This window comes from Hyaena hyaena, unplaced genomic scaffold (genome assembly GCF_003009895.1).
Source record: "Hyaena hyaena isolate Hyena2069 unplaced genomic scaffold, ASM300989v1 scaffold_909, whole genome shotgun sequence".
In the NCBI taxonomy this organism is placed as follows: Eukaryota; Metazoa; Chordata; class Mammalia; order Carnivora; family Hyaenidae; genus Hyaena; species Hyaena hyaena.
This window is the reverse complement of record NW_024081534.1, coordinates 528820-547125: the sequence shown is the minus strand read 5'-3', so window position 1 is coordinate 547125 and position 18306 is coordinate 528820. Positions and strand designations below refer to the sequence as shown.

The 18306-nt window shown below is 46.4% G+C and overlaps 1 protein-coding gene across 1 annotated transcript; it reads left to right on the top strand.

The window, feature by feature from the left end:
* Nucleotides 1–1374: 1374 nt before the first annotated feature.
* On the top strand, nt 1375–17747 carry SLC2A3 (solute carrier family 2 member 3). Its single transcript, XM_039220642.1, has 10 exons — nt 1375–1552; nt 3378–3470; nt 4000–4172; nt 7738–7978; nt 8237–8399; nt 9079–9266; nt 13675–13779; nt 14144–14245; nt 14674–14877; nt 16708–17747. Exons 1-10 carry the CDS (start codon nt 1538–1540, stop codon nt 16924–16926), a joined length of 1503 nt encoding a protein of 500 aa, XP_039076573.1. The 5' UTR covers nt 1375–1537; the 3' UTR covers nt 16927–17747.
* The last annotated feature ends 559 nt before the right edge of the window (nt 17748–18306 follow it).

Sequence of the window (18306 nt, the reverse complement as noted above, 5' to 3'; positions counted from 1 at the left end):
GAGATGCACTTCCACCAGTTAACCAACTAGAAAAATTATGCCTATTTACTGTGCTCTGTCCCTACACACCCTCGGCCCCCAAAGTGAAGGAGTTGCTAGGCTACAAATTACCGGGCCTTAGGAATTTGACCATTGATACCTCCCCCGCCCCAGCAAAGCCTCGATACTATCTCTCACCCAACTCTTGAATCAGACCTAAATTGTTTTCTTTGTTTACTCTCACCTGGAGCCTCTTCTCTCTCTGCTCTCATTATCCTTCATCTTCCTCTGTGCACGTTTTTCTTATCTGTTTTCCCTACTCATCTCGCTCAATTTTCTCGTATGGCTTAGTAATCAGATACTTCTCTCACTCTTTTCTTTCAAGAAATTCACAGTCTGTAATTAATAGGCTATTGATCATTCTCTCCAGTTGTGTAAGAACCAGTTGGGCTTGTCCCTCTTTTGTTTGGTGAGTGGAAGAAGGGAAATGCTATAAATTCCTTAAAAGCTAGGACCTTTTTTTGTCCTCCATAACCAAGGAGTCCCCAACTTCTTGGAGAGCATCTGACGTGTAGTGCGTGCGCAGCAATTATGCGTTTAACTGAATTTGGTGATTGTTCCGTCTCTAGACGCTATAAACCTGAGGCAAAGCATTGTGGAATGGGTAGGATTCAGAATGGGTGCTATGGTGAATGCCAAATCAAGAAGTTTGGATCGTATCCCACAGGCAGTAGATTCTCTCCTTCTTGCACCCCAGGGGAGTTGGTCTGGCTCCCAGATACTCTGGTTTTCTTCCCCCCAGGAGAGATTGTGCTAATCCGATGACAAGGAGAGCCAAAACCTGGCCCAATTCTTCCCTTGTTTGCTTTTCTTCTCTCAGACTGCCCTTCCTTCCCCTTCAAGATTGTAGACCTAGCTTGTAATCAAAAAGCAGCTGATAAATTCATAGCATTATGAATCTTTCTGCTTACACTCCTTCAGGCAACCTTAACTCTCAGATAGTAGCACCCAGTCGACTTTGCCTTATATAAATAGCATTTATTCTCTTTATACATTAATTTAATTCCCAGCAGATGCGAGAGCGAGAAGTAAAGTGTATTTGCCCTCCCTCCAGCCTTTTCTGGTAGCATTTTGTCTGTGAAACTAAGAGGCTACATAGCGGCTATTAGAAGAGGGAAGGAGGACGAGCTTAAAAAACGGAGTGGGGAGCGTGAAGGATGTGGTTTTGAAACGAAGAGGGGGAGGGAGTTGTTGCCTAGGGTGGGGGTAGAGTTTGAGGTCACAAAATTCCGAGAGGTCACGGGATCACTAGAGGCGGGTGTGGGGTGGGGCGGGGGGGGGCTTGTCTCCCTCGGAGGCTCCACCCTTTGCAGAGATTATAAATAAGTAAGCCGGCGGGCTCCAACTGGAAGAGTGAGGGGGACGTGGGTCCTGCGGACCTGGAGAGAAACTTGCTGCCCAGAAGGACATTTTGGAGGTTTTGTTGCCTGGAAGAGGTGGCTCTGGGATCCCAGTCCTAGATCTTCATTGAAGACTGGAAACGAATTAAATTAGGGCCATGGGGACATATAAGGTAAGAATGATACGATTAGCCGTTATTTTTGCGCCTGCGGGGTACAAATTACCGGGCCTTAGGAAAGGCCCCACTTCATGGTGATGGCTGTGCTGTGTTTTATTCTAAGTCACCGAGCCATCTTCGGGCCTTTTCGCTTCTTCTCCAGCCTGCAGTGCCACAGTTTGGCCACTTCTCTTTGGATGTCACAGCCTCTAAAGGATTTCTCTCCATCCCACTCACCTTCCCATCGTAGGGAAGGACACCTCGAGAAGCGGTGTGTGTGTGTGTCAGTTTTCCTGTGTTTTCATTTTGTTTTACATAATCACGTGCCCTGAGGATGTGAGGATGAGATGGTTGAGTATTCCAGGCTGCCTGGCTGTGTTGATGACCAGTGTGGGTCTCTGAGCCAGCGCAGAGATTCCTCGGGAAGCATTAGACCTTGAAAGGACCTGGGTTTGGTTCTGGGGGGCCTGGGTCAGTGTGCAGCCGTCCGCCCAAAAGCTATAGGAGTTCCTGGATACTAAGGAGATAGAATCCCGCGGCCCTTATGGTGGCTGTGATGCGAGGTGCACGACCCACTAATCGGTCATTGTCTGGTACGTATGCAGTATCGGCAAGGAGAAAAGCATCGTCACCAAGGTAAACTCATTGGAAAATACATGAAGTACGAGAAGGGAAGAAAAAATGGGGAGGGAGCGGAAAAGGCTCTCAGGATAACAAATGATGAGGTGAGGCAGAAAAGAAGAGGCGCTTACTGATGGGGAAAGGATTAAGCAGAAAGAGCTGTGTGCGGGGCGGGCGGGGGCACCCCGGGTACTTAGGCCTAGTTGCCTAGGGTACAAGGTCAGCTCAGAGAAACTCCAAGCCAGCCACTTTGTCTAATCGGACGGGGAGGGAGTTGAAGGAAAGAAGGGCTGGGGCAGTGCTGCAGAGAAGTCCTCAGGCTTTAACATCAGGCTTCCTCGAGCTGGAAATGCAGAGAACACTGGGATTGCTCCAGCAAGGTGGAGACGACTCCCTCCTCCCCACTTCGTCTCCCTAGGTTTGGCTGGGAGGGAACTAGTGCGCTCCCCCTGCTGGGTGGGGGCAGCGGTACGTTAGCAAGTAAACAGGAAGAATTTCAAACGGGACCAGGATACCTGTGGGTAGATTCTGTAGATCACATTATCCCTGAAAGGTAAGAATAGCCCAGCAATGAGGACACCACCACTCTGGGCGCCTGTGGGATCCAGGGGATGGAAGAGACAACACTGGATCTGTTTTCAAAGTAATCCACTTCGAGGAACCCCCACACTGTCTTTCCCTGCAGTTCTGTGCTTGCTTTTATTTATTTTTTAATGTTTATTTATTTTGAGAGAGACAGAGACAGCATGGGCTGGGAAGGGGCAGAGAGAGAGAGAGAGAGAGAGATACAGAATCCCAAGCAGGCTCCAGGCTCTGAGCTGTCAGCACAGAGCCCGACGTGGGATTGGAACCCACAAACCGCAAGATGATGACCAGAGCCAAAGTCAGACACTTAACCGACTGAGCCACCCAGGTGCCCCTATGCTTGCTTTTATCTGGGACAATTTTTTTTTAATACTTTCAAACCAATAGGTTAAAGTTTCCTTAACTTTCTTCCCAAATTTTCTTGCCACTTCTCTCAAGTTTGCACCATTTCGTGCAGAGCTCTGGAGAAGTTCTTCAGTGTAACCTCTTGTTTTGTGTTTCCCGTTCATTACCTGAATTTCAATAAGTTTTTGTTCTTTGCATACTGCTCGTAGTCGAGTGCTCCTAATACATCAGTCAAGAGTTTTAAGAACTGGTTTTCCCCTTCTCTCCCCACCTCCCAACCCCACCCCAGGTCACGGCGCCTCTGATCTTTGCCATCTCCATTGCTACAATAGGCTCTTTCCAGTTTGGCTACAACACCGGAGTCATCAATGCTCCCGAGATGGTGAGTGCCAGAAACTAGAGTTAAGAGTTAAGTTAGAATTCGGAATAGGGAAATGATTCCTTTAAGGAGGACTTCAAGAATGAAGAATTTCAGTCAAACTTGTTGTCTAGCTTGGCTAAGGCTGAAGAGGCAGAATATTTTTGGTGGGGAAGTCTAGATGAATACTGAAAGCAGAACGCTTTGTTGCTCCCTAAACCCTTGACTGGACCCATCCTCCTTTCGCCCTGCCATGATGGTGGGAGAATGGGGAGGTGGAGAGTTCTTAGGGGAGCGCCTGGGGTAGGCCCTGAATATCAGTGCTACTACCTACTGGGATTTTCAGGACAGATCAAAGTTGTTCTTTGCAGAGCTACCATGAACTCCAATATGATCTGGGTCTCTTCCAACCCCATCTATTCACTTTCTTGATTCTCTACCTATAAAGTAATCGTAATGCTGTTTTCTTAGGGTGGAGAAGGTCCGCCATATTTGTCCCTTCTCTCATTCAACTGTAACGGTCTGTCTGCCCACCACCCATTTTAATTTGCAGATCATAAAGGACTTTCTCAATCACACTTTGGTTGAGAGGTCGAAGGGGAACTTGAATAACCTCCCCGACGAGGTGTTACTGACGTCCCTCTGGTCTTTGGCGGTGGCCATCTTCTCCATTGGTGGGATGATTGGCTCCTTCTCCGTTGGACTCTTTGTCAACCGCTTTGGCAGGTATTGACTAGAAACTGGGCAAAGAAGGTGCTGCGCCAGTTGCATTGAGAATAGGTATTGAGAATTAGGATGGGGAGGCGATGGGGCACCTGGGGGGCTCATTCAGTTTAGCATCTGACCTTGGCTCAGGTCAAGATCTCATGGTTCGTGAGTTCAAGCCCCACATCTGGGCTTGCTGCTGTCAGGACAGAGCCAGCTTCGGGAGGATCCTCTGTCCTCTCTCTGCCCCTCACCCACTAGCACGCACTCTCTCTCTCTCTCATAAGTAAACAAAAACTTTTATAAAGTGGGGGATTGGGGCGCCTGGATGGCTCAGTCAGTTGAGCGTCCGACTTCAGCTTAGGTCATGATCTCATGGTTCCTGGGTTCGAGCCCCACGTTGGGCTCTGTGCTAACAGCTCACAGCCTGGAGCCTGTTTCAGATTCTGACCCTCTCTCTCTGACCCTCCCCTGCTCACACTGTCTTTCTCTCTCTCTCTCTCTCTCAGAAATAAACACTTTTAAAAAAAAAAAAAAGGGAAGGGGATAGGGAATTGATGATGCATTTGAATGAAAGCATCCCCAAATCTGACCAAGGCAAGCTTAGTCCAGGGTGCACTGAATAGGACTGCTCTGGGGCACGTGGGTGGCTCAGATCATGATCTCACCGTTTGTGAGGTTTGTAGTTCGAGCCCTGCATCAGGCTCTGTGCTGAAAAGCAAAGAGCCTGGAGCCTCCTTCATATTCTTTCTCTCCCCCTCTCTCTGCCCCTCCCATGCTCATGCCCTCTCTCTCACTCTGTCTCTCAATAAAAAATAAAAACGTGGGGCGCCTGGGTGGCTTAGTCGGTTAAGCGTCCGACTTTCACTTAGGTCATGATCTCGCGGTTCGTGGGTTCGAGCCCCGCGTCGGGCTCTGTGCTGACTGACAGCTCAGAGCCTGGAGCCTGTTTCAGAGTCTGTGTCTCCCTCTCTCTCTGACCCTCCCCTGCTCACACTGTCTCTCTCTCTCTCTCCTAGAAATAAACAAAAATATTTAAAAAAAATAAAAAAATAAAAATAAAATAAAAATAAAAACGTTAAAAAATTAAAAAAAGAAAAAAAGAACAGGACTGCCCTTGCTTGAAGCTGCCCTTCAAGAGATTAGCCTCTGGCAGTCCGGCATAAACTAATTCAGGATTCTCTAATAAAGTGCAATTTCCCAGAAATCTGTTCTATTTACCAGGTCAGAAGTTGTTTGCTTGTCTTAAGAACTCTGGGGTTTCACGCAAAGGTTTTCATTATTTTACAAAGCCAGTTGGGAGGAAACATTCTGTAATCCTTGGTCTGTGGCAAATGTGGACAATGGCCAAATAACTGAACTGACATTCCCCCTCACCCTTAACACAATGTCTTAGCAGAATACTTCCAGTATTCTGGGGGAGGAGCCATTGAGTTTGCTAATTAGATGTCCTGGAAACACAAATGGAAATTCAACTTTTTAAAAAATTAAAGCAACCCATTTTATTTGATAATTGTTTGGCTTGCATTTTTGAGGCCATCTTTTATCTCCTAAAGTCATTGAAATTTTAAAGTGGACCTCCCAATTCACATGACTTTCTTCCAATTGTTCTTGGAATAACACCTAGAGGGTGGTGGGGACCCAGGGAAAGGAATGCAGAGAAAGGTAAAAGTGAGGATAAGGGATGGCTTGGGGTGTACCTTTAAGATCTCCTGGGGGCTCCTGGGTGGCTCAGTGGGTTGGGTGCCCTGGTGCCCGACACCCAACTTCAGCTCAGGTCATGATCTCGCATTCATGGGTTTGAGCCCTGTGTCGGGTTCTTTGCTGACAGCTCAGAGCCTGGAGCCTGCTTTGGATTCTGTGTCTCTCTGCCCCTCGCCTACTTAAAGCTGTCTGTCTCTCTGTCTCAAAAATAAATAAACATTAAAAATTAAAAAAAAAAAAAAAAAAGATGATCTGAGAATCTTTAAGATGTCCCTAAAGTATCGATGTTTCAAAACTCCCCTGGGTAATATCAGCAGACCTCCCAAGGGAAGAATCGTAGATCTGGTTCTTCCCAACATCTGCGGTAATTTTCCAGTGTTAATCTCTTACTGTGTCTTCCTTTAGCTATTCCAGTGGCTTTGCCTCCCACGCCTAACACATACATGCAGCAATTTATTATTTTACACTGGCTCTCAATTGTTAATGGCCTCCTCACAGGTTAGCCTTAGAGAAGGAGAGCTGAAAGGCGGTCTACTTTTTACAAATAGAAAAACATTTGTCTGGAATCTATCTTTGTTACTTGTTAGTGACATCGAAGCAAGTACATTATAACAAGATGCAGGGGCGCCTGGGTGGCTCAGTCAGTTAAGCATCCGACTTCAGCTCAGGTCATGATCTCGTGGTTCGTGGGTTCGAGCTCTGCATCGGGCTCTGTGCTGACAGCTAGCTCAGAGCCCCTATCTTCGGATTCTGTCTTCCTCTCTCTCTCAGACCCTCCCCTGCTCACGCTGTCTCTCTCTCTCTCTCTCTCTCTCTCTCTCTCTCTTTCTCATAAATAAATACAACATTAAAAAAAAATAAAAAACAAAACAAGATGTAGTAGGAAGCATAAAGAGATCCGTACTGGTCCAAAATGTTCTCTAGAGTGTGTTGGACCAGCTGTAGCAGAATTGCCCAGGGCTGCAGCTCTCAAACCTTATCTTTGAATGAAATCACCTGCACTGTTCTTGGGACCAGATTGTTGGGCTCCACCCCAGAGTTGGCCCCAATGATTCACTAAATTGGGTGGGTGGGACCATTTTAAATTTTTTTGTTTTTTTATTTATTTCTGAGAGAGAGAGAGGACGCATGAGCAGGGGAGGATCAGAGAGAGAGGGAGACACAGAATCTGAAACAGGCTCCGGGCTCTGAGCTCACTGTCAGCACAGAGCCCGACGTGGGGCTCGATCCCATGAACCATGAGATCATGACCTGAGCTTAAGTCAGACGCTTAACCAATTGAGCCATCCAGGCACCCCGGGTGGGACCATTTTAATTTCTTGCGAATCTTTAACCGATGCTGTCAGTTGGTGGACAACTTTGGGAACTGCTGGCCTTTGTGCTTACTACATTCTGGCTACAGCTGGGGCTTAGGAGAATCTTAAACAAGTTCTCTAGATGAGTTTTCTGCACACAGAGGTGTAAGAACCATCAATCCTGGTTATCCCAACTAGAAATGTTCTGATAAGGGGCGCCTGGGTGGCTTAGTTGGTTAAGCATCCGACTTTTGCTTAGGTCATGATCTCACGGTTTGTGGGTTCGGGCCCCGCATCGGGCTCTGTGCTGACTGCCAGCTCAGAGCCTGGAGCCTGTTTCAGCCTGTGACTCCCTCTCTCTCTGACCCTCCCCTGCTCACGCTGTCTCTCTCTCTCTCCTAAAAATAAATAAAACATTTAAAAAAAAATTAGAAATGTTCTGGTAACAGAAAAAGGAAAAGTTACCCCAAAAAGAGAAGGTACATGAGCCTGGAGAAGGGTATAAGGAAAGAAGGAGAGGGGCGGGGCCTATTTTGCTAATTTCTCTTCGTTTTCTTGTTTTGTTTTGTTTTCATTTAACCTTTCAGGCGCAATTCAATGCTGATCGTCAACCTACTGGCTATCCTGGGTGGCTGCCTTATGGGGTTCTGCAAAATAGCGACATCAGTTGAAATGCTGATCCTGGGCCGGTTGATTATTGGCCTTTTCTGTGGCCTCTGCACAGGCTTTGTGCCCATCTACATTGGCGAGATCTCACCTACCGCCTTGCGGGGGGCCTTTGGCACTCTCAACCAGCTGGGCATCGTCATCGGGATCCTGGTGGCTCAGGTACTTACCGAATATTAGTTTCATGGCTTGTTAAATGAGGTAACGTAAAGTACTCCTGAATCTGTAGCATGTAATCAGCTGTGTAAGTTTCACAACTATTTACCATAGCTCACAGGCAGCAGGGAGGTTAGAGAAAGGGGACGAAACAGAGTTTGTCTTTTTCCTGTAGTCAAAGAATGGAGGATTTTCTGAATTTCTCTTTTAATCAGCCTGTGGCTTAGAAAGGATCAGATTTATAGGATCCTCTTTGGCTTCCAGATCTTCGGCCTGAAAGTCATCCTGGGTACAGAAGAGCTGTGGCCTCTGCTTTTGGGCTTCACCATCGTCCCAGCTATCCTACAAAGCGCCGCCCTTCCCTTTTGCCCGGAGAGCCCTCGATTCTTGGTCATTAACAGAAAGGAAGAGGAGAGCGCTAAGAGTAGTGAGTATCCTTCACCCCCTCACTGTAGGAACTTGAGGTTGCGGTTTGTTTCAGGCCACGGCTAGTGGGTCTATGTTCTGTCCTCTCCTTCCCTGCCCCTCAGAACCCAAGTGAAGAGTTTCCTGATGTTCTCAAGGTAGATACTTTTCTTTTTCGTAAAATTCTTTTTAATGGTTATTTCTTTTTGAGAGCGAGACAGAGCTCAATCAGGGGAGGGGTGGAGAGAGAAGGAGACACAGAACCCGATGCAGAGCTCGAACTCACTGGCTGTGAGATCATGACCTAAGCCTCAGTCGGACGCTCAACTGGCTGAGCCACCCAGGCGCCCCTCGACTCAACCCCTAAAGAGTGACGTGAGAATTAAAAGGGGGGTAGGGGATGAGCATAAAAGACTTCCTGTCACGATCTCGCAGTTCATGAGTTCGAGCCCCACATGGGGCTCACTGTCATCCTGTCAGTGCTGAGCCTGCTACAGATCCTCTCTCCCCCTTTCTGCTCCTCCCCCCCCTTTCAAAAATAAAGAAGATCTTTTAAAAGATGAGAAGCAGATAAAGGCACAGATGCTAATTGCTGAGCCCTGTCCAAGGCCCATCTCGCGTGGCCTCTTCCCAGCTGTGTTACAGGGAAAAGGAAGCTGAGTCGGCACCTTAGCTTTATCTGGGTTTGCTTGTTTCACCAGTCCTCCAACGGCTGTGGGGCACCCCGGATGTGACTCAGGACATCCAGGAGATGAAAGAAGAGAGTGCTAGGATGGCCCAAGAGAAGCAGCCAACGGTGCTGGAGCTCTTCAGATTGCCCAGCTACCAGCAGCCCATCATCATCTCCATCATGCTCCAGCTCTCCCAGCAGCTATCTGGAATCAACGCAGTGAGTATCTGCTCCGCGCCTGCGGGCCCTCGCTGCACTTAACCCACCCGAGCACTGAGTGCCAGGCCAAACGCAGGCATCGCCTCCCTGCGCTACTCGCCGCATGGCGGCCACTCCAAAAACGTTGCTTCTCCAAGCTTTGAGTTACTTTTGTTTTTTATTTTCTTATTATTAGAGTTCATTTATTTAAGTCATCTCTTCCCCCAAGGCGGGGCTCGAACTCACAACTCTGAGATCAAGAGCCACACACTCCTCTGACTGAGCCAGCCAGGTGCCCCTGTTTCATTCCTTGACGATTTTATCTGCAGCACATGTTTTCCATGTGGAAAAGAAATACTAACACAATACTAACACAAAAAACTCACCACCTTTAGTCTTGGAATTCCTGGCGACCATTTGTCCTCTTCCAAACTTGTTTCAGGATAGAGAACGTTACACATGTATCTACTTTTCATGAATCCTCTCTCTGACCTCTCATTTTTTATTTCCAATTGTCTTTAACTCTGGTCCGTCTTTTTAAAATTTTTTATTTATTTTGAGAGAGAGAGCGTGAGCGCAAGTGGGCCAGAGAGAAGGAGACCGAATCCCAAGCAGGCTCTGCAGTGTCAGCCAGAGCCCAATGCAGGGCTCGAACCCACAAACCGTGAGATCATGACCCGAGCTGAAACCAAGAGTCAGACATGGTACCAACTTAGCCACCCAGGTGCCCCCTAACTCTGATCGATCTTATCTTGATGTCCTCAAAGATAACGGAAGCCAGAGGACTAAAGTAGACCCTGGAATTTACATGCAGTGGCTTTCCCCCAGGACTTTACAGTCTGAAAATCATTATAAAGCCCCAGCGTTTGCGTCTTAGTTGTAGCGAGAGAGGGTATTCCCATACCTTCTATCCATTTGCAGATGAAATATTTGTAATTGAGACACACTGCTGGCCCGCCTCTTTAAATTTCAGATTCATGCCTGAGAGTTTCTTATCAGTCTTTTTTCTTTTTTTTTAATGTTTATTTATTTTTGAGATAGAGCTGTGGGGGTGGGGGAGGGGTGGATACAGAGGATCCGAGGCAGGCTCCACACGGACAGCAGAAGGCCCTAAGTGGGTCTCAAACTCACAAACCATGAGATCATGCCCCGATCCACATTTTGTAGCATGATCTACTAAAATCAGAATCAAGGGGCCTTGTCTCCCTAACGCACAAGAAGGTTGCTTGTGTTTGAAATAGCAGTGCCTTCTCATGCAGGGTTGGAGGATGTGCTATCAGAAATTGGGAAGAGGGGCGCCTGGGTAGCTCAGTCGGTTAAGTATCTGACTTTAGCTCAGGTCATGATCCCACAGTCTGTGGGTTCAAGCTCCACATCAGGCTCTGTGCTGACAGCACAGAGCCTGGAGCCTGCTTCAGATTCTGTGTCTCCCCCTCTCTCTACTGCCCCCCTGCTCGCACTATCTCTCTTTCAAAAATAAAAAGTAAACATTAAAAAATCTATATATATAAAATATTTATATACATCGGAGTGTAGAGGTTACTTAAAAATATACATAAAATATATATATTATGTAGTATAATGTATTATTTATAATATATTTATTTTTATTTTATATTTGTATATTATATAAAATATATATTATATATATATATTTGTTTGTTTTTTAATTTAAGAAAACCACTGTAATACAATACACTCTCAAGACTTTCCAGAGCAGCAGGGCTGGGACTAGAGTGAGGCATCTAGGTGCAAATCAGTAGTCCCAAGCATGAGCACCTCCTTAAATTGTGAACCCTAGGGGCCTCACTTGTACCCCCAGAAAGCATAATTTGGGCTCCAGTCTGGGTCCTATAAAGCAGGATCAGAAAAAGCCCACTCCTGGAAAATTACAGATGATAGATGAGCACTCTGCAGGACAGACTCCTCCCACTTCCGGAAATGATGTATGAAAGTCACTTTTTCAGCCTCCTGTTGAGTAAACAAAGTTTTCTAATTTCCCTTGGAAAAGGCAGAGGGTAAAAGGTTGGGTGGTATTGACCTAGCAGAGGAAAACTGCTTGTAGGTTGAGATGATGTACGTGTTATCTTGAAGCCCGCTTGATGGCAGCAAATAGCAAAGTAATTTGACTGTAAGAACTTTCCTCGAGGGGCACCTGGGTGGCTCAGTCAGTAGAGTGTCTGACTTTGGCTCAGGTCATGATCTCACGGTTTGTGGGTTTGAGCCCCACATTGGGCTCTGTGCTGACAGCTCAGCGCCTGGAGCCTGTTTCGGATTCTGTGTCTCCTTTCTCTGCCCTTCCTCTGCTCATGCTGTGTTTCAGTCTCAATAATAATAAACTTTTTTTTTAAATTTTTAATAAATATATCAAATAATATTATTGGAATTTTTTTAAACAGTCTTAGCTGCCTTTCTCTTTTAGAACAGCAGTTTTTGATTGGGATGATACTACAAATCCTTTCCCACCTTCCCTTTCTTTTTTTAAGATTTTATTTTTAACTAATCTCAACGCCCAACCTGGGGCTTGAACTCAGAACCCCAAGATCAAGATCTGCATTCTCTACTGACTGAGCCAGCCAGTCTCCTCGGTTTCTTTTTTTCTTTTTGTTTTTAAAGTAAACTGTACCCATTGTGGGACTTGAACTCTAAGCCTGAGATCAAGAGTCCCATGTTCTACCAACTATACCAGCCAAGAGCCTGCAGATCTGTTCCCAAAAGCACAGCCTTATGGCCCCTGGCTGGCTTAGTCGGTTGAGCATATGGCTCGTGATTTCAGCCCAGGTCATGATCTCATGGTTTGTGGGACCGAATCCCATATCCACGATGACAGTACAGAGCCTGATTGGGATTCCTCCTCCCTCTCTCTCTGCCCCTCCCCCACATATACTGTCTCTCTCAAAATAAATAAACGTCCAAAAAATTTTTATTAAAAACACAACCTTAGTCTTATTTTATTTATTTATTTTTTTAATTCTTTAAATGTTTTATTTATTTCTAGGAGAGAGAGAGAGAGACAGCATGAGCAGGGGAGGGTCAGAGAGAGAGGGAGTCACAGACCGAAACAGGCTCCAGGCTCTGAGCTTGCAGTCAGCACAGAGCCCGACGCAGGGCTCAAACCCACGAACCGCAAGATCATGACCTAAGCGAAAGTCGGACGCTTAACCAACTAAGCCACCCAGGCGCCCCTCCTTAGTCTTATTTTAGAAAAAAACAAATAAACACCGTCTCTATCTGAGGTTGTAAGAGTCGTTTCTTGAGAGGTAAATCCCAGTGTAGACACATCTATTCGTCAAAAAGTCTGACGAATTTTGCTATAGAGGCAAACACTCTGGATTAAATCATAAAACTCTTGACCCAAACTTGAGGGACTGAGCCTACATGATCTAGATACTGTCCCGTACTGTTCCCTTATTACATTGAGGTCTGAGTCCAATATTTTGACATCTCTTTAACTGTGGTTGTTGTAACAGCCGTATGTTTGAGCACAGCGTCAAGCAAATAATAAAACCCGTACACATTAAATAATACCTTACTGAATAGGATAAAGTTACAAAGAGAGTGGTGTTATTTCCTAAAACAATGGGGATGGACCCAGAGCTAGGAATTCTAGCCCCAGTTCTGCTTCTAATTACATGAGCAGGCTTGTGGTTACTCCTCAATTTCTTCACTATCAAATTACAGTATCAGTGTACCACTCACTGTTTTCAGGGTTAGGGTACTTACCTATCAAAGAAGGTTATTAAGGGGCTTGCTGCTGGCTGGCTCCGTTTGAAGAGCATTTGACTCTTTTTTTTTTAATGTTTTTTTTATTTTTTATTTATTTCTAGGAGAGAGAGAGAGACAGCGTGAGCAGGGGAGGGTCAGAGAGAGAGGGAGTCACAGACTGAAACAGGCTCCAGGCTCTGAGCTGGCAGTCAGCACAGAGCCCGACTCGGGGCTCGAACCCACGAACCGCGAGATCATGACCTGAGCGAAAGTCGGACGCTTAACCGACTAAGCCACCCAGGCGCCCCAAAGAGCATTTGACTCTTGATCTCAGGGTCATGAGTTCGAGGCCCACACTGGATATAGGTCATACTAAAAAAAAAATTTTTTTTAAACAAGCAAAAAAAGCTTAATTGGAAAAATTAATATGACTTAAACCTTTAGGTCTAAGTTGACTAAAAACAGAAGAGACTTAAATGGAGCCAAAGGAATGAGCGTACAAGAACAAATGGAAACGAGTAGCTAGAATTGACCAGAAATAAGAAGCGACTAGAGATAAGATACAGAAGATCATTCATTTGCAGAAAAGATACCGTGATTAGACAGAAGACCCCAGGAAGGACTCTAACCTCATGAGACAGTCGAGTTTATTTTTTGAGTGTTCTCTGTTTAACTGTTGATGCACCACTGCTGTTTCAAAATCCCATCTTTTGTTTCCCATTAGGTGTTCTATTACTCAACAGGAATCTTCAAAGATGCGGGTGTCCGGGAGCCGATCTATGCCACCATCGGGGCGGGCGTGGTTAACACCATCTTCACCGTTGTCTCTGTAAGTTGGGTGGTTTGCTAGTTTGGGGGCAGGGGAGAGGAACTCCTACCACACGTGTTCAAAGGTGGGCTTCATGTCCTCCCACCTCCTACCGTCATCTAAACCTTTCCAGCTTGTTCTTCGGGAAAGAAGAGCTATTGAGCGATGGGTGTAAGTGGGCTTCACTCTCTACAAGCAAAGAGGAAGTGAGTGAGAAAGAGGGAGGTGTGAACGGGACTCTGTAGGATGCTTCTAGCTCGGAACTAAAATGGGGAGTGTGAGAATAATGAGAACCCTGCTGTTGGTAAGGCAGATTCAGTTCGCCCACGCAGCGCCTTCGTGAAAGGGAGAGCAGACATTGCATGCTACATTGTTCTCCTTACAGCTGTTTCTGGTGGAAAGGGCAGGGAGGAGGACTCTACATATGATTGGCCTCGGAGGGATGGCTTTTTGTTCCATCCTCATGACCATCTCCTTGTTACTAAAGGTGAGTACTCTTGGAGGGAAGGGGAGGGAAGGGGAGGGAAGGGGGGAGGCGGGGATGTAGGAGAGGTTACCAGGTGACTCTCTGTGACACAGGTGACCTGCCCAGTTTTAAGAAAAGTGGATCGTCAGAGATAGGTCATTAAGCTGCTCGAATTCTTCTATCTGTGTAACACATAGCTTGTAAAATACCTTATGTAATTTAATGCTTAAAGAAATCTCAAAGTAATTACTCCCCATTTTACGGGGAATAATGGTCTCAGTGTGAAATGACCACAAGGCTAGGATTCAAAAGTCCAGTAACTCCACTGTACCCCAGGACGCCGAGCCTTAAATGCTCGGCTGCCCCCCTCTCCTCTCTGGGAGGCTAGATCATACCCGTGTTGTGTGTGGTCTTTAGTACTGACTTTCCTTTGCTTCTTCCTCGCGCAGGATAACTATAACTGGATGAGTTTTGTCTGTATTGCTGCTATCTTGGTCTTCGTGGCCTTCTTCGAAATTGGCCCCGGCCCCATTCCCTGGTTTATTGTGGCCGAACTCTTCAGCCAGGGGCCCCGCCCGGTTGCCATGGCGGTGGCTGGTTGTTCCAACTGGACCTCCAACTTTCTGGTTGGGCTGCTCTTCCCTTCAGCTGCAGTAAGTACATTAAAATGATGGGGCGCCTGGGTGGCTTAGTCGGTTAAGTGTCCGACTTTCGCTTAGGTCATGATCTCACGGTTCGTGGGTTCGAGCCCCGCATCGGGCTCTGTGCTGACTGCCAGCTCAGAGCCTGGAGCCTGTTTCAGTCTGTGACTCCCTCTCTCTCTCTGACCCTCCCTGCTCACGCTGTCTCTCTCTCTCTCCTAGAAATAAATAAAACATTTAAAAATTTTAAAAAAAATAAATACATAAATAAAATAAAATGAAACCCCCCTAGGGGACGCCTGGGTGGCCCAGTCGCTAAGCATCTGACTTTCCTTGGTCATGATCTCATGGTTCATGATTTTGATTCCCACATCAGGTGAGCTCAAGCCCCACTTCGGCTGAACCCCACTTCTCGCTCGCTCTCTCTTTCAAAAGAGAAATAAATAAAATGAAACTCACCCAGCCAGTCTCAAAATCAGCTCACCTAAGCCAACAGGTTTAAAATCTGGTTCCTTAAAAAAATAAAAAAATAAAATAAAATAAAATCTGGTTCCTGACACCCCAAAGGATTAGATAGCAAGTGTTTTAAAACAGATTTTTCTTTCTCATGTTCAATGGCATATACAAAAAGAAGGAATGCTGGCAAAAAAGGATTCAAGCGGGAGGGTAAAACGGGGCCCCCCCCCCCCCCCGTCCCCTAAGAGAGAAAATCCCAAGCAGGCTTCGTGCTGTCAGTGCGGAGCCCGATGAGGGGCTCAAGCCCACAAACCATGAGTTCATGACCTGAGGGAGATCAAGAATTGGACACTTAACCCACTGAGCCACCCACGCACCTAAAACTGGGAGCTTCTAAAAGACCAATAGTCTGAGGTGATTACAGGCATAGTCCTGCCTAGAAACAGTGATAATTTTAAGCCTCCAAGGATTCCAAATCAACACTTCATGACTTCAAGACCTTAAAGGCTCATTAAACAAAGGGATGTTAATGAATGGATGAGCCAGCTCCTATTCTAAAATGACCTGGCGTTGGTCCCTTAAATAAAGGAACTTGCCATGCACTTCTGGAAAGTATTTCCTATTTCTGTGATTCTTTCAGAAACCCAGATTTGATTTGATTTTGTTGTATTTAAATTCTACTTAACAGAGGGGCGCCTGGGTGGCTTAGTCAGTTAAGCGTCCGACTTTCGCTTGGGTCATGATCTCACGGTTCGTGGGTTCGAGCCCCGCGTCGGGCTCTGTGCTGACTGCCAGCTCAGAGCCTGGAGCCTGTTTCAGAGTCTGTGTCTCCCTCTCTCTCTGACCCTCCCCTGCTCATGCTGTCTCTATCTCTTTCCTAGAAATAAATAAAAAAACATTAAAAAAAAAATTCTACTTAACAGAGAGTGAGAGCGAGAGAGCACACGCAGGGGAGGGGCACAGGGAGAGAGAGAGAATCTTGAGCAGGCTCTATGCTAAGTGCAGAGCCTAATGCGGGGCTCAGTCCCAGGACCCTGGGATCATGACCTGAGCCAAAATCAAGAGTCAGACGTTAAACCACCTGAGCCATCCAGGCGCCCCAGAAACCCAGATTTTAAAAATATTCTTCAAAAGTCCTAAAATACTCAGTAGCTATTGAGAAGCAGGGAACTTTAATGAAGAGGAAAAAGAATGGCCCCAAATTGCAGAGAAATCTGGTAAGTTAGCAATGGCACCGCAAATCTCTGAGGAAGCCTTAACATTCTTGGTAAGTGTGGAGAGGTTAGGTCTTGGAGCCTACCCGAAACAGATGGCACGGAAACGAGCTGGGCAACGAACGACCAGCTTTAACACTGATACTCCTTTTTTTTTGTATCTTTTCACTAGTTCTATTTAGGACCCTACGTTTTTATCATCTTCACCGGCTTCCTTGTTATCTTCTTGGTCTTCACCTTCTTCAAAGTCCCTGAGACCCGCGGCAGAACTTTTGAGGAAATCACCCGGGCTTTCGAAGGGCAGGTGAGGGAGGCCGACAGAGGCGAGAAAGGCCCCATCGTGGAGATGAACAGCATCCAGCCCGGGAAGGAGACCGACACCAATGTCTAAGCTGCCGTGCCTCCTCCCCGCCTCCCTCCCAACACGGAAACGCGACCTCTCCCAGAGGAGGGGGAGACCTCATCAGGCTGTAACCCAGGACTGTATTCGAATGCTGCTACTTGATTCCTTTCTCTTCCCACACACTCCATGAGCACTCAGAGGAGCCCAGGACTGGACTTAGTTGTATCTTCAGTGGCTTGTGAAACCTTTCAGTTCTTGGACACGTCTCTTCTGTAGAGAAGAGACCGAGTGAACCTACCTTCACCTCAGGAGGAACTGGCCACCTGGCTCATGACAACATTGCCAGCTCTTCCTCCCTTGGGTTGTACTCTGGCCTCGCAAGGGCCTACGGGGGAGTAAGAGTGCGGGGCCGTTTCCCTGGCCCCAGACTTCCCAGGAAGCAGATGTACAGGAGTGTGGAAGGCAGAGAGGGATTAAATAAGAGCACCTTCCTCGCTTCCATACAGCTCTGCAGAGCAAATTAACTTGAGTTTTATTTATTTTCTCTTCTGGTTTTATTGCATAAATATTTATTTTTTTAAGTGTAAAGTAATTTTACCAAATAATGAAAACATAAGGAAATTGAGGTTAGAGGGAGGCGCTTAAGGAGAGGTTGATAGGGTAGGAAGACTGGCTACTGGAGAGGTCCAGGTGCAATACAGGAAGAATGAGGGAGAAAATGTAGTGTGTTGTCGCAGGGTGTACGATGGGGTGCGTGAAGCTTGCACGGTGCCTCTCAACGATTTCTGTCCTTCAGGTGGAAACTCTCAAGTTTATTTTCTCAGAAAAGTCATGTGCCTGTATTAAGAAGCTACTGGTTACCTTTGGAACTATTTTCTTTGTTTAAGATTTTATGTAGTGTTACTTGAAATCTAGAGTTATTATTAAGATGGGCATTGTAGTTAATGGTGGTTAATGGGTTCTAATTTTGGTTGGAGTCCAGAGAAGGGAAGGCTGTTTCTAGAAATCCTTTCTCCCTTCACTGGACCAAACAACTTCCTCCCCTGGTAGCGGGCTCACTGTGTGTGTGTGTGTGTGTGTGTGTGTGTGTGTGTGTGTGTGTGTGTGTGTATTTTGGTTTTTCCATTAGCTCGCTCCTACCACCTGCGTGGTGGGAGAGCCTTCCAGATGAGCAGCCCGAAATACTGGTAGCGGGTAGAGGTTCTGTATTTCTCCATTTTATTCTTTAGGGGATTTTTGTTGTTGTTTTGTATTTTGTTTTAAGCCATAGCTTTAAAAGAATTCAGAGGAGAATGTTGGTAGCTAACATGGAATTTGTAACCTCAGCTCTGGAGGTGGGTTTTTTTCCTGAACGATTACTATCCAGTTGAAGTATGTTGTTGCTTTAAGGTCATCGCTTGCGTGTTCATCCGATGCCGCATTTCCATA